Here is a 15285-nt window from a genome sequence, read left to right on the forward strand (position 1 = left end):
GTCTCTTCCTATGAATTCCTATAGCACTTAGTTGTATAGTTCTAATGATACTTTTATACTGCTTTGTGTTACATATGTAAATTTACATATGTAAATATTAGTTACTGAGCTACTGTTTCTCAGCTTCAAAGTCACCCTCTATACTCTGCTTTGTGACCGTAGGGTTGGGACTCTGGGACCCACATTTTTTCCTTTGTAGATGGTTTATTAGGCTCTGCCAATAAAGGGCTGATACAAAAGGCCTAGAAAGCTATAAGAGGAAGACGGGACACTCTTCTGTTTACTTGCTAGCTTTGTTTTTGTTTCCTATTGCTGCCAGTGCCAATCAGCAGCTCTTCTTCAGGTCATTTGCAGTTCGTTATAGTAGCCATAGCAGACTCCAGTTTGTAGTTTTACTGACACAGAACCAGAATCATCACGCCTCTCAGAAACGTCAGCACCAGCCAGCTACACCCCCTTTTCAGAGTACTGGACCCCAGCCCTATGGGATTCTTGCTCTCAGCTCAAGATATCAGTACCTGCTGAGGAGCATCCCCTTCTGAGAGGTTAGAGTTTTGGCTCCCTTCCTCCAAGCTTCTTCCCTTCTTTGTTCTCCCAGTTCTACAAGTACTATCTGCTTCCCGCAGTTGGTACCTCCATAATACCTAACTTCCTTTGTATACGTAGTTAACAATTATTTATATTAAATTCTCTTGTTAAAAAATCATTGCACTCCAGCATGGGTGACAGAGAAAAAAAAAAAAATCATTGTCACAGTTTCTGTCTCATGACTGGACCCTGACACACACTCTTTTATGATTTAGAATATAACTACTTAAGGCTGGGTGCAATGGCTCATGCCTATAATCACAGCACTTTGGGAGGCTGAGGTGGGCAGATCACCTGAGGTCAGGAGTTCAAGACCAGCCTGGCCAATATGATGAAACCCTGTCTCTACTAAAAATACAAAAATTAACCGGGCATGGTGGTGCATACTTGTAATCCCAGCTACTTGGGAGGCTGAGGCAGCAGGATCACTTGAACCTGGGAGGCGGAGGTTGCAGTAAGCTGAGACGGTGCCACAGCCTGGGAAACAGAGTGAGACTCCATCTCACCAAAAAAAAAAAAAAAAAAAAAAAAACCATATATATATATACACACACACACACACACACATATATACACCTACGTACATATATACATATATAAGTATATATGTATACATATATACACACACACATTTAGAACTGCTCAAGAGAGAAAGGTACAAGGCTTAAAAAATCTCTTCCTATCACAATACTTTGTTCTACCTTGTTCACAATAAGCAACCAAAACAAATATTTAGTGAATGAAAGAAAAACTCTTATGCCTGAAATAGCTATATTGCTTCCAAGCATATCCTCTGAACCCTGCTCAAAAAACCTCAATGATTCTCTAGCTAGTGTATTCCTTTTGATATATTTAAGAGCCTTTGACAGACTTTAAGATCCCTTGCAAGTGTTTGCTCATTTACAGGAACCACAGTATTAGTGTTTTAGCTTGTACCTGCTTGTCAAATTTCATTACATAACTTGTTCTCACATTTATCTGCTCTTACTTGAGGCAGACATTTTAAATAATTTCTAGGCTTACTTTTTTTTTTTTTTAACCTTCATCTTCTAATCAATTACCTTTTATTTCTGATTTTTCTCCAATTGCCCTCCTTCCTTAGAGATACTAACATTAGTTTCACTACCAGGTTCCTCATGTATAAATGAGAGCAGAACTAGATGATCATCAAGATGTTCTCCTGCTTAAGAGGTTCAATAATCACACAGTGCCTCACCCAAATAAACCATACACCTTCGTCACTTCTATTAAATTCGTATTTACGTAAATTGATACATTCATCTAGCACAAAAAAAAATCATTTTACACACTTAAAAAAAAAAAAAACTGTTAATCCCAAGGCTCAAACTGACTTGTCCAAAAATCAGCCTTACTACTACTTTTATTTTCACAAAATCTAGACATAAACATGCAATAGTGTAGAAAGTTCCATATTAAGGCTAATTATCTCCCGATAATTTCAGGTTAAACAGCTTTTCAAGGTTATATAGTGAAAAAGAATCATAATACCTTTTATTTGGCTCTTTCCTTTTGTGCTTGGTTATTTCTTTTAAGGCATATGGAAAGCGACTCATAAAATGGTGTTTGAAATCAATAAGGTAGTTCTTTCGAAGCCATGATTCCTATTGAAATAGCAAAGATTAGAAAAATCTACAGGAAAAAACGTAAAATAACCAACAAAACTTGAAGAAAATTGACAACTTGTCAAATGTCCCATCATAATTCACTATCTACCAGTAATATAATATGTAAATAAATTTTAAAATCAGAATTAACTGTTAAAGCACCCAGTTTTCATTTGTAGATCCTTTTGGTGCTTAATAATTACTTCTACTTGCATTCTGTCTGCTGCTTAAGAGAGAAAAAGTGAAAGTATCTGAGATTAAAATTATGAATTTGGACCACTAATGCAATGTTTATAAAATAAACAAGAAAGTCTTTCTCCATGATGTCCTATCTACACCATAACTCTATTCTCCAGCAATTCCATTATTTAACAGTTTCACAAAGCAATGCATTTCCTTAAAATGCTTCAGTAGTATTGGTGAATTTATCATTTCCCTCCTATGGAAGCACTGTCTTTCTAATTCCAAATTAGAATATTCTTTATTTCCTCTTATCCAGGGTAACCAACCATTCCATTTTGTCAGAGACTGAGAAGTTTCCTAGATGTGGGACTTGAGGTGCTAAAAGAGTTGGTCACCCTACAGCTCAATTTGGGTTTTTTTTGGGTTTTTTTTGTTTTTTTTTTTTTTGAGAAAAAGTCTCGCTCTATCACCCAGGCTGGAGTACAGTGGCACCATCTCAGGTTACGGCAACCTCTGCCTCCCAGATTCAAGCGATTCTCATGCCTTAATCTCCTGAGTAGCTGGGATTACAGGTGCCCACCACCACGCTCGGCTAATTTTTGTATTTTTAGTAGAGCTGGGGTTTCACCATGTTGACCCGGCTGGTCTTGAATTGCTGATCTCAAGTGATCCGCCTACCTTGGCCTCCCAAAGTGCTGAGATTACAGGCGTGAGCCACTGCGCCTGGCCTTACAGCTCAATTATTGTTCCTCCTTAGTATCTTTACTGGGTTCTCTTCTTCCTGACTTCTAAATGTTTGGATTTGCCCAGTAATAATACTTGAATCATTTCTGCCTGAGCTCCAGATTTTATATACAAATATATACTTGACATTTCCTCTTCAACTTCTGACAAGTATCTTAAAACTGAGCATGAATAAAACCAAATTCTCCCTGCCAAATGACCTTCTTTCTCATTCAGGCGATGTAACACTGGCCTCATCCTTGACTCCTCTTTCCTTCATTATACATACCAGCAGTCTCGCTGGCTTTACCTGGATCCAGCTACTTATCATTTCAAACACTAGACACCAGGTCACCATCATCTTTTATTTGGATTACTGCAATAGCCTCCTAACCAGTCTCCCTGTTTCTCCTCTTATCCTCCAAAAGTCAATTTCCCCACACAACAGGCAGGGTGATCTTTTAAAACATAAATCGTGTTTCAAAATAATACAGGAAGGGGGAAAGGAAATGAATATATACACATGTAGGACAGGACTGGTCATCCAAGAGATGATGGTTGCTAGAGTTAGACTGTGAGCAATATTAAATTTAAATTAAATTTAAATTTAAATATTAAAGTTAAATAAATATAACGCAGATCATGCCACTCCTCTGCTCAAAACCCTCCAGTGGTCTTTTCGCCACACTCAGGTTAAAATCCAGACTCCTTACCAGCGACTACAGAGTCCCACATGATCTGGCCACTATCACTCTTCTTTGCTCCCATCTTCTACCATTCTCCCAGTACCTCATTTGCACAGGCCTTCCTGCCATTCTTCAAATATGCGAAGTCTATTCTCACCTCAGAGCCTTTGTACTTGCTATTTCCTATGCCTGAATGTTCTTCCCACAGATGTTGACAAGACTTGCTCCTTCACTTCAATGACATTCAAGTATCTTATTCTCAGAGAGCATTTGACAACCTACCTAAAATAGCTCCCCCTCACTGTTCCTGCCCATGCTCTCTTTATACCCCATTTTACTTTCATCTTTCTTCCTAGTACTGACATCATATATTTGTTTACTGTCTACAGACCCCACCAGAAGGTACACACCATGAGGGCAAGCACCTTATCAACCACGTTTATCTCTGTAGCCCCAGAGTCTAGAATAGTACTATTCAAAAGACCTTTCTGTAATGATCAAACTGTTCTATATCTGCATTGTCCAACATAGTAACCACTACCCACATGTAGCTGTTGAGCACTTGAAATGTGGCTAGCATTACTGAGGAATTGAATTTTAAATTTTAATTAAGTAGCCATTATTTATTGATAACCAATAAAGCTCTGAATAAATGCCTTAAAAAGCATGACTGCATTAGTGTTTGGTTACAAACTCTAACCCTCATAGGAAAAGGATAAAAGGAATGAGATACACACATTGAGAAAAAGTAGCAAGCAAGCCAAGCATTAAATGCAAAGCTAAGACAATTTTTATAACGTAATACTGAACCTGACACTACTAATACAGTACACTAAAAACCACAGTAAATCAAAAAGTTAATGTTAAACTGTACTCTCATTTTAAAAACTAGCTATATCGGCCGGGCACGGTGGCTTGTGCCTGTAATCCCAGCACTTTGTGAGGCCAAGACAGGCGGATCACAAGGTCAGGAGATCGAGACCATCCTGGCTAACACGGTGAAACCCCGTCTCTACTAAAAATACAAAAAAAATTAGCCGGGCGTGGTGGCGGGCACCCAGCTACTTGGGAGGCTGAGGCAGGAGAAAGGCGTGAACTCGGGAAGCGGAGCTTGCAGTGAGCTAAGATCGCGCCACTACACTCCAGCCTGGGTGATTGAGCGAGACTCCCTCTCCAAAAAACATAAAGTAAATAAATAAAATCTAGCTATATCAAGGATATAGCTAGCTAACTATTAAGGATACACACAGTATTTCAACATGTGCACAAAATGTCAGAAATTGCTGCGTCTAGATGGGGGTAGGCAAGTGCTTATTGTATTCCTTCTGAAGGTTTGACTTTTTTAAAAATAAAAAAGATAGGTAAGGGAATGCAAAAAAAAAAAAAAAAAGAAGAAGAAAAAGAAAGAAAAAAAGAAAAATAGTGCCAAAGTAATCAAATGTAAAAGAACAATCTCTTCAACAAATAGTGCTGGAATAAATGGCTGTTTATATGAACAGGAAAAAAAAAAAACAAAGGATACCACAGTATTTCAGAAATAAACAACTTCGGTTGATTATTACAGAATCTGACTATTCAACCATTGCATGTAAGACTTAATGTACCTTGAGACTTCTTTTCAAAGCAAGGATCAAAGCTTCAAATTACTAAAAAAGTTTTTTTTAAAAAAACTACTTGAATACAATTGAAATTTCTCAACTGTGTTGCAAATACTAGCAAACTAAATGCATCAAGCTGCAGCGCCAACATGCAAAAGCAAACAGTCAATAGTCCTAAGACTATATCTAACCCAGACACCAATTTACCAACAGAAAAATCTATACAGTTTCTGAGAGAAGAGGGTTACAATTCAGCTTATGGTGTGTGATTTGAGTTTAATGCCAAGGAATGCTATTTGGTTCCTCCTAAAGATTAGGCTGTGGCCAAAGAGGCTCATGCCTGTAATCTCAACACTTTGGGAAGCCAAGGTGCAAGGATCATTTAAGGCCAGAAGTTTAAGACCAGAATGTGCATTTTAATGTCATTTTGTACAGAATGCTACTCACAACCTATCATTTTGTTTAGATTGTACCAACAATCTACATTTTTATACTCTGTCTCTAAGATAATGGTTCCTTTAAAAAAAAAAAAAAAAAAAAAAGATAATGGTTCTTACCAAGTTATTACAAATCTACCAAGGTGAATTAGAGAATTCTACCAGTGGATGTTTTTAAATATTATTTCTATCTGAATTTATTTATTTCAGCTTTATACAGTATCTCAATTTAGTATTCTGATCTTCAACAGTCTATGTAGTCTTTTAAACTTACCATTCTATATTAATAAGCTGCTAATAAGCCTAGCCATGTTATAATAGCACAAAATAGTTTTAAAGCATACTATTTTAAATATCCATAAAATTAAAGCAGTATTTAGATCCTTTGTTAGTGTTATCCAGATGATAAGATGACCCAAAACTAGCATAATTAATAAATTTTCAGATTTTGTAATTCGGTCCTACTAGTCTGTCTAAATACAAATGCTACTAACAAAGCAGTAACAAAAGTTTACTAGTGCTTATATGTAACCAAACACCAGAGCAGCTTGGAATTTTTACTTCTTGGCTCTCTAAAAATGAAAAAACTAGGCTGGGCACGGTGGCTCACACCTTTAATCCCAACACTTTGGAAGGCCGAGGCGGGCAGATCACCTAAAGTCAGGAGTTTGAAACCAGCCTGCCCAACATGGTGAAACCCCATCTCTACTAAAAATACAAAAAATTAGCCAGGCACGGTGGCGGGCGCCGGTAATCCTAGCTACTCAGGAGGCTGAGGCAGGAGAATTGCTTGAACCCAGGGGGTGGAGGTCTCAGTGAGCCAAGATCGTGCCACTGTACTCCGGCCTGGGCAACAAGAGTAAAACTCGGTCTCAAAAATAAAAAAAAAAAGAAAAAACTAGCACTCAAAGTCCATGTTGAATATTACTTTTTCTTTTTTATAGGACATCTTAAGGACTTCAGCATTACTTTCATTTTCTATCTGAACCTTTCAGATGATCATAGATCAAGACTGTAAGCAATATATACTTTAAGGAGCTATATACATTCTTACTGTCTCTAGCCTACATCACAAATTAACCGCCATATGAGAAACAAGCTTTGCTTTCTCAAAATCATACATTATAGACCTATGATTAATTTTTTGTCAATGTATGCAATGAATCATAAAATACAAAGTCTCAAAACTGTAATCAGTAAAATGCCATCTTATTTGAAAACGCAATTCACAAAACATCCCTACACGATGGGCTAACAGCAGTAGAATACGCTCTTAAAATACACACCATACTACAACTCTATAATGCTTTTCAAGACTGTCAAATACTACTTAATTTATCACATCTTACGCAGCATAGTGACTCATTCTAAACTTCAACTTGAAATAAAAAGAACAAAAACAAGAAAACTACCTTCTCAGTTTTATATAAACTTCAAGGATTCACACCTGCCTTATCAAAAGTCCCTACAGCAATTCTTCTGAAAACCAGATGCTTCTAGCTTTGAAGTCTTGCTTCTGCAGCTACCCTTTTTAAGTGTGTTATCATATTAATTTAGCCACTTAATCTCGTGGCTTGTTCCTCCTTGGTTGCACAGAAAAACTGTAGCATACACTATGCACTACATTCACTATAGCACAACACTTAAAACAATTCAAGTGTTTATGAGCTCTTCAGTTTTGTCCATTTCTACTAAACCTGGCAATGTGGAATAAATTGAGACCACTTAATAAGCAACTTTTTAAATCATGTAAGAGATCTTCAGAAACTAGAATGTTCCTACACAATCAATCTGCCATAAACAAAACACTGTAACACTACTGTGAATTATAGCCAATAAAAACTAATGGAATCAAGCATGAGTTATGCATTTCACTTAAAAATATACATATATTCAATCCCAGCACTTTGGGAGGCCGAGACGGGCGGATCACGAGGTCAGGAGATCGAGACCATCCTGGCGAACACGGTGAAACCCTGTCTCTACTAAAAAATACAAAAAAACTAGCCGGGCGAGGTGGCGGGTGCCTGTAGTCCCAGCTACTCCGGAGGCTGAGGCAGGAGAATGGCATAAACCCGGGAGGCGGAGCTTGCAGTGAGCTGAGATCCGGCCACTGCACTCCAGCCTGGGTGACAGAGCCAGACTCCATCTCAAAAAAAAAAAAAAAAAAAAAATACATATATTCACAGACAATAACTTCAGAAAACTAATTTGTAGTTTTGTGCAAAACAAACAAGTTTACAGTTAAACCCAAGATACTTTTTAGAAAAATACATAACCAATTAGTAGTAATGAGCTGATTTCGAATCTTCCCATTTATGATAAAAGGCAACACTACGAAAATACAGAATCATTAGTTCTCACCAATTTATGGGTTTCATCCTGTTGTTTAGAGAGTTTCCACAGAAGGGAAATAATATTAAGAACTTGCTGCATAACCTGTAGAGGTTCTCGTTCTATACCATTTCCAACAGGAGTAGCTAGTTGTGGAGGTACAGCTTCAACCCAGCACTCAATTAGCAAAGGAATTATTATCTCAATAAATCCTTTCAGGTTTTCAGTAGATGATAGGCCTTCATCCACACCACTCAGTCCTCCAACCAGATACCTAATAAGGGTAAGAAAGAAAAAAATTAAGTGATTAAAAAATGTTTATTATCCATTGCTAATTTAAATCTTAAATATAAAGTACTAGTAAAATGAAGCACCATGAATTGAAAATTACATCAATCAAAACGAGTAAGAAAAATGAAATTCTAAGATGACAAAGCCAATAGGTATTATCAAGTTTTATTTCTCAAAGGCTTTGCTATAAATTAATAAATTAACATACAAATGACTCTTCCCATGAGTAAATAAAATCAAATCATGAGTAACTATATGAAAACTATGAAAGACAACTGCATGTCTTCCCACCAATAGGCATCAATGGTCAGCAGTTATAATTCAATACAGGAAAACTGTGTGGACATAACTGAAATCCTTCTTACCGTAGCCTGAACTGTGAACTGACATTTGGCTGTGAACCCCCATTTTCATAAACCTGGATGTGTTGCTGGTCGTTGGCATGTTCCTTCCAGTTGATAAAAATGGAGTTGCTAGTGGCATGGGGATTTTCTTTCTGTTCCTGAAGTCCTTCACTTTCTCTCAACCTACTGGATCCATCTGCCAAGGCCTGAAGGAATTTACTGAGTCTCACTAAGACTTTCAGCCTCCACTGCTGAGAAGTGAGTCTCCGATTAGGATTTACAGAAAGTATCCAGGACTGGGATCTGTCTCTATTTATCAGTCCTTTGGACAGCTGCTGATGAGAAATAAGTTCTACAAAATTCTTAAGCAATATGCTGCTACGGCCAGTAATTAGAGCTGGGTACTGTTCCAGCAGAATGTCCAAAACTTTTAAAGAGTCCTCCTGAATTCCTTCAGTAATGTGAGTCATGGCACTAGAGAGATGGGCACTTACCAAAGGAAAAAATGGAGAAATTTGTTCAGCTCGTATTTTGGGGGCCAGGAATTGAAGAAGTTGAACTGCTGCTAATCGTACATTAGCATCTTTATCTGTAAACACAGCAGTCACTTCACTTAATATGTTTGAAAGGTGTGCATCAATTATAAATGGGTATTGAGACAAAAGGTCTTTAAGTCCAAGAAGAGCACTTTGTTTAACCCCAGCATTGTAGTGATGCATCTGTGACAGCAAATCCTATAAATAAAAATACAAATTTTAGATGTATACTTATATACATATATCAATTTCAAATAAACATGCTAACTAACACTACACTAGTAAACTGACACTCCGTGGGGAAACTACTTCAATGAGTACTCTTTAAATGTTATTTAGCTTTTGTTAGGATCAGAAACAGAAAAATACTTTCAGCTTAATAAAAACACTGCATAATTTTCAGGTGGAATTTTCTCACTTTAACCTACACGCAGGCTTAGACACTCTTATGATATAAAGTGACAGCAATCACACCATCATTTATTGAAAATATACTATGTACCAAACATCATGAAAGGCGTATTTATATACTCTCAATTTGACAGGCCTATTTATTCTGCCTATTTCAAATGGGCTTTTGCAGGGTGTTTGTGTTTTATTCAGAGTATACTACTGGACAATTTTATTTGTGGAATAATTTATGTAACCTTTGAAAAAAATAACTTTAAATAACTCTTTCGTATTATTTAACCTTCAGAGCTTAAAAAACAAAAATAGAAAAATGTATATCCTCCCAAAGACCTATACACAAATATTCCTAACAGCATTATTCATAAGAGCCAAAAACCAGAAACAAACTAAATGTTCATCAACTGCTGAGTGATCAACAAAACGTGACCTAATCATGCAATGAAATACAATTCAACAATACAAAGGAATGCACCACTGTTCTGATATATGCTACAAGCTACATACAAGCTGAAGGAACCTCCAAAACACTGTGCTAAGTAAAAGGCCAGTAACAAAAGACCATATATTGTATGATTTCATTTATATACACTTTCCAGAATAAGCAAATCTATAGATATCAGAAGTAGATTAGTGATTGCCAAGGGCTGGAAGAAATGAGAAGTGATTCCTAATGGGTACAGATTTTCTTCTTGAAGTGATAAAAATGTTCTAAAATTAGATTAAGGTGACAGTAGCATAACTCTGTAAATATACTAAAAGCAATGAATTGTATACTTTAAATGGGTGATTTTAATTATGTGTAAATTATGTCTCCATAAAGCTGTTAAATTCTTAAGCAACACTTGCTCAAACTTAATTGACTTCAAGTATTTACTATGAACCTATAATAAGTTATGTGCTGTATGGGTTCAAAAATGAATGACAGGATTATATCTTAGCTAAAAAACAGCTAGAAAACTGTTCAAAAATCTGACACATCAAAAACATGTAAGAATTATTTCCAGATATAGCCAGGCGCCATGGCTCACACCTACAATCCCACCACCTCAGGAGGCCTTGGTTGGAGGATTGCTTACATCCAAGAGTTTGAGACCAGCCTGGGAAACATATTGCAACCTTGTATCTACAAAAAACTAAATCAGCCAGGCATGGTGAGCTCGCTTGTAGCGCCAGCTACTTGGCAGGTTGAAGTAGGAGGATCACTCGAGCTCAGGAGGTCATGGCTGCAGCGAGCCATGATAGCACACCATTGTGCTCAACCTGGTGTAAGAGTCAGAACTGTCTCAAAAAAAAAAATTAAATTAAATCATCAAATAAGTATACCAGGGAGAAACAACTGTGCATTTATTTAGCAAACCTTTACGGAGGACGTGGAAAGACACAAGTATATGAAGAGAGATCAGATTTGGGTAAAAGAGAAACTCCAAACATCAATAAACCCTATGACCCTAGGCAAACTATTTAAGACTTTAGACAAATTTTCACAAAAATATAACATTCTACATGATTCCAGAGAAAATCTTATTTCATCAAAACAAGATTTACGATTTACCTTTATGTTAAGTTTTCTATTGTTTGTTGGAAGTGTTCCATCTTCTTTGAGTTGCTCAGGCAGATGTATAGTCTTTGTTTTAAAGTTTGTAGGAGTAGCATTTTGTAACTTGGGCTTCTTTTTACCAACTTTCAATTTTACTTTTTGAAAATCATCTTGGCGTTTTCTTTTTTTGGTCATTCTCAACTACTATAATAAAAAGAATTAATTAAAAGCATTGGATAGAGACAAGAATAAATGATAAAAGAAGAAAAAAGGCGCTTTCCAACACATATTACTGTAACATTTATTTCAATCATAAGAATCAGTGATTATGCTGAAAGATCAAAATATTAAAAAATGCTCTTAAGAACTATTAAAAACTCAGTTTAGTGATAAAATACTGTAACAAGTCTTGCCACGGTTTTGCAAAGTTTTTTGGGTCACGGAACCTTCTGTCAAGCTATGTGCTAAACGGAAACCTTCTGAAATTTATTTTTTTCTTTTCCTTTGTTTGAATGTAGAAGAGCAGCACAAACTTGTTAGAGACATAACTTGTATCTGCTGGTGAGCTCCTGGTCTTCGTAAACGCCTCGGAGGAACTTCTCTAGCAATACCAAGCAAAGTTGGAAAATCAATGTTATTATTTAATGCAGCCTATAACAGTTAGAAAAAGATTTACGAACCTAAGCTGAGCATCTGAAAAATGGGTAATATTCAAATACACAGCAAGGAGAATAATGGGCCTTTCAAGAGCAAGGAGAACAAGGTAAAGATCAGGCGTAGGGGATAAACCTAGTATAGCAAAAGTGAATAAAGTTCAGACTAAATAGAAAACAGTATTCTCCCTTGGTCCCCAAAAAGGACAAAAAGCAGCATAGAAAAAATATATAATGTAATAGAGGGTTAAGGAACAAAGACCAGCTAAGCCACTATTATAATAAATAACTCAGGCATAACACCATGCCATCTTGTACTTCCTCCCCTTCTATACCACATTCCAAACCTTGTACTTACACATGAAATCTCTGATCTATGTCTTTTACCTATTTCCAGGCCACTACTTTCAAGAAGTCCTTTATTTTTACCATTCAATACCTTCCTCACTGGTACTCTTGGCTACTATTTAGTGTCTACTCTCTAGTCCACCGGACCTTTACCAGAGAGCTCTCTCTAAACACAGATCTCATGACCAAGACTCAAGAGCTCTCAGTTGTTCTACTCCTCATACACAGTAAAACCTCCTTAGCAGGACATAGGAGGTCCTTCCTAACGTGGCCCCATCCATCCTCTCCAGCTTTATCTTCCCACAAGCTAACCTCTATCTAAAACAATAGCCTCTTCCACCTGGAACCAGCTAAATTCTTCTTGAAGCCTTTTCCACAACCGAGAACAATGAACTCTGCGTTCCACTGTACACGACTTGAATAGGGTAAGTACCTCTGGAATATATAAAACTTCCCCTAATCGCCTGGTTTATCATAATTATCCTGTGCCTGGCCATAAAAAGCGACAATGCTACACACGAGGGTATGAAAAAAATGGGTAAAATGAAAATTTCCATTATTACAATATTAATAAAATGGCCTGTGCAATACTGAGCAGCTCAAGTTCAAGGAATTCAGAAGCTAATCAGCTATGACAATATATCCAAATTCACTTAATTACAGGGTTATATTAGATCGCCATGAGGTAGGATTTCCCACAGATGAAGAACCAATTCTACAACCAAATTGATTAGGTTCTTATCCAGACTCTGACGCTTTCTAGCTGTACACTGTCCCAATTTCTATCTACAAAATAGGGATAATCATACACAACTGTAAAACACTCAGAACTGTGCCTGGTACACGGTTAAATATGTATGCTCTAAGCATAAACATGTGCGTGTCCCTCAAGTCTCAGGATCAGTACGTACCAAGCCCGGTACTAGATGCATTGTGTACCTCAGTATACAATCTGCATAGAACCATGCAAGGTAGGTGGTACTAAACACGTTTTAGCAAGGCACCTCAGAAAAGTTTGGAAGTCACGCCTTTATCAAGAAGTTGAAAACGGATTCATTCACAGAACTGAGCTCTGCAAAACCACCTTGAACATACCAGAATTAACCTGAAGACTGGAAGTCTTCGTGGCAAAACCGTTTGGCTTATTTCATTCGTCCCTATTCCCAAATTTTCATCTCACCCACACCCCTTGTTACCTTAGTCTGAAAAAAAAAGCTGGGGGTGGGTGGGTGTGTATAAGGCCTAAAAAGAAGGCCATGATACTCACCTGGCCTCTTTTAATATAAAAATGGTTTTCATTAATTAAGCAAGGACACTTTGTGAGCTTTTCCTACAATTTTATTACTAGCTGGTACCAGAGACTAAAGTAAATAATACAGGACGTTCAGAAAAATTAACTCCCTTCCTCCCCCAGTCCTGTGGGTTCTATTTAGCCATTAACAACCTGATGGATCTTCGACAGTCTACTGTCAACTTTTTGCCATATTATCTATCGCTTTGTATTAGTCACGTTAATGCTTTCTCTACTAGGAAAATTAAGAGGGCTGATTGACCTTCCTTGACTTTTCAAACCTAGTAGTAGTATTATGGGACACAAAGCATTTTTATGCGAAGAATTCTCAAAATTCTACTAGTAATTGACTTTAACTTATAACAAAGATTTTCATAACACAGCAAATCAAAAAGTCCCACTAAGCCACTTTCACAGTAGCCGATTTTTAGCAAAAGGTAGGAATGCCAGGAACTCACATCACTAGTCCTTAAGTTTGCGATCCCGATAGTTTCAAAGCTGAAAGTCACACATTACTACTTTAGGTCTTTTCTCCTAATTCCAACAAAAGGCAGATCCTAGAGTTTTTAGGATTTCAATCGAACTAAATTCCAACTATTAATAGTTTGCCTGCCACCTTCTTACCTTTCCTCATTCCCAACTTCTTTTCCAAAAAAAAAAAAAAAACCAGAGAGAAGGATCGTACTGCACTCGGCCTTTGATAATTTCCTCCCCAATCCCTTAAACTCACGAGTTCCTCCAAACTCCACTGAGGGGCCAACCAGAGGCGATAGATTTCCCAAAAAGCAAATGGTCCGGGCAGGGGCGACCCCCGAAAACTGGTGGTCCCCTTCCACTCGCTTAACTCTCCCGCCTGGGCGACCAGAGGGCGAAACAGGGGACGGCAGCTCATCCCCACTCCGTATTCGGTCCTGCATCCATCCCAGAGGTGAACACACCGTGAGTTTTAGGAAACCATCCTTCCTTCTACTCCAAGGGACGCTGGCCAGGACCAAAGTCGGGGAAGTGGGGCCCGATTCACACACCCCGGCCTAAAACTCTCTCGGACCCGAAACCGGGCAAACCCGCCCAGTCATCTGAAGCTCCACAAACGCCGAGGGGGTCCCGCCCCCGCAGTGCCGGCCGCACACCCAGGCCCAGCTCCAAGGGACGCTGCGGCCCAGACCCGGTGGGCGCACATCGTCCACGGCCGACCCTGCCCGCTTGGGCCGCGGATCGGGGGGCGACGGCCCCACCACGATCAGTCCCGCGCCCCGGGAGGACCCGGCCCGACGGGCGACTGCCGCTCACCTGAGGACCCGGCCGCGGCCGGGGCGCGGAGCCCGAGGGGTAAGCGAGCGAGCAGAAGCCCACGGGGCGACAGCGTGTGCCGCCGACCTCAGACTCTGGCTCCCGGAGCGTGTTTTCAAATAGCCTCGTCCTCACGCGGCCGCGTCTCCTTCCGCCGCCCGGAAATCAGGGCCCCTCCCCCTCCCCCTTGTGCTCACGTGATCACAGCCCGCAGCCGCGCGCAGCCAGGGAGGCGGGAGCGGGAGCAGTGGGCCCCGCCCACAGAGGAGGGGACCGCGCCGGAAGCCCCCTGCTTAGTGGGAACCGGAGGGAGGACAGCGCAAGGTCCCGGGACAAAGGGTGGCGCATAAGTCCAGCTCATAACTTCATGGGCAAGCAACTTAGGGGACGTGGGCCTGGTTATAGCTGAG

At 39.0% G+C, this 15285-nt stretch overlaps 1 protein-coding gene across 3 annotated transcripts in view; it reads right to left on the bottom strand.

Moving 5' to 3' along the window:
* TEX10 (testis expressed 10) overlaps window positions 1-15045 on the bottom strand; it is a 51637-nt gene extending 36592 nt beyond the window's left edge. Inside the window, exons 1-5 of one of the 3 annotated variants that reach the window (XM_009188414.3) lie at window positions 14876-15045; window positions 11309-11497; window positions 8831-9543; window positions 8205-8448; window positions 2098-2210 (exon numbers count right to left, since the gene is read on the bottom strand). In XM_009188414.3, coding sequence (XP_009186678.2) covers window positions 2098-2210; window positions 8205-8448; window positions 8831-9543; window positions 11309-11488 — 1250 coding nt within the window. In that variant the 5' untranslated portion in view covers window positions 11489-11497; window positions 14876-15045. The remainder of the gene's footprint in view (window positions 1-2097; window positions 2211-8204; window positions 8449-8830; window positions 9544-11308; window positions 11498-14875) is intronic. The other 2 variants (XM_021927823.2, XM_003911441.5) reach the window with 2 other exon arrangements.
* Between the last annotated feature and the right edge of the window lie 240 nt (window positions 15046-15285).

Source organism: Papio anubis, chromosome 13 (genome assembly GCF_008728515.1).
Source record: "Papio anubis isolate 15944 chromosome 13, Panubis1.0, whole genome shotgun sequence".
Taxonomy (NCBI): Eukaryota; Metazoa; Chordata; class Mammalia; order Primates; family Cercopithecidae; genus Papio; species Papio anubis.